The 560-nt window shown below is 65.5% G+C and overlaps 1 protein-coding gene across 1 annotated transcript in view; it reads left to right on the top strand.

Moving 5' to 3' along the window:
- Positions 1-560, top strand: part of LCN10 (lipocalin 10) — a 2646-nt gene that overhangs the window by 1544 nt on the left and 542 nt on the right. The window contains exon 3 of the mRNA XM_012654727.1: positions 458-552. Within this exon, the coding sequence (XP_012510181.1) occupies positions 458-552 (95 nt within the window). The remainder of the gene's footprint in view (positions 1-457; positions 553-560) is intronic.

The raw sequence follows: 560 nt of genomic DNA, 5'->3' as shown, positions 1-560 counted from the left end.
GGCCGGAGAGGGCACGGGGGCAGCAGGTGGTGGGTCTAGGTTCCGAAGTCCTGGGTGGGGGGCTGGACGTACCAGGGAGGAGAAGGGGGGGTGGGAGGGGGTCTGGGTAGGGCCTGCCCCAGATGGAGGGGGCACATGGAGGTAGCCAGGTGGGACCCACGTCCGCATCAAGCACTCGGGGTGCGGGGGCAGGAGCAGCCTGTTGGGGCCGGAGCAGGGTCCTGGGTCTCAGTCAAGGGGTGGGCATGTTGAGGATGCAGCCGGCCAGGGCACTGTGCAAGCAGGGGGCTCCCTGAGTGGCCGCCTTGGAAATGGGGGGCAGGTTGCTGCCAGCCGTGGCGGGCCGGCTGTCCTTCCCCCGCGGGGCGGCAGTTTCTCCCAGGGCGGGGGTCAGTGTGAGACCCCGATGGCCCGGTGGAGTCTTTGATGCGTGGGTTTGACCCCTGACCGCAGACAGACAGAACATATCGAGCTTCCAGAGTCTGAAAGAATTCGTGGACAAGTGCGACATCTTGGCGCTCAGCAAGGCTGCCGTCATTCTCCCAAAAGATGGTAAATTC

This window comes from Propithecus coquereli, unplaced genomic scaffold, assembly GCF_000956105.1.
Source record: "Propithecus coquereli isolate 6110/MARCELLA unplaced genomic scaffold, Pcoq_1.0 Scaffold449, whole genome shotgun sequence".
Classification (NCBI taxonomy): Eukaryota; Metazoa; Chordata; class Mammalia; order Primates; family Indriidae; genus Propithecus; species Propithecus coquereli.
This window is presented reverse-complemented; position numbering and strand designations above follow the sequence as displayed.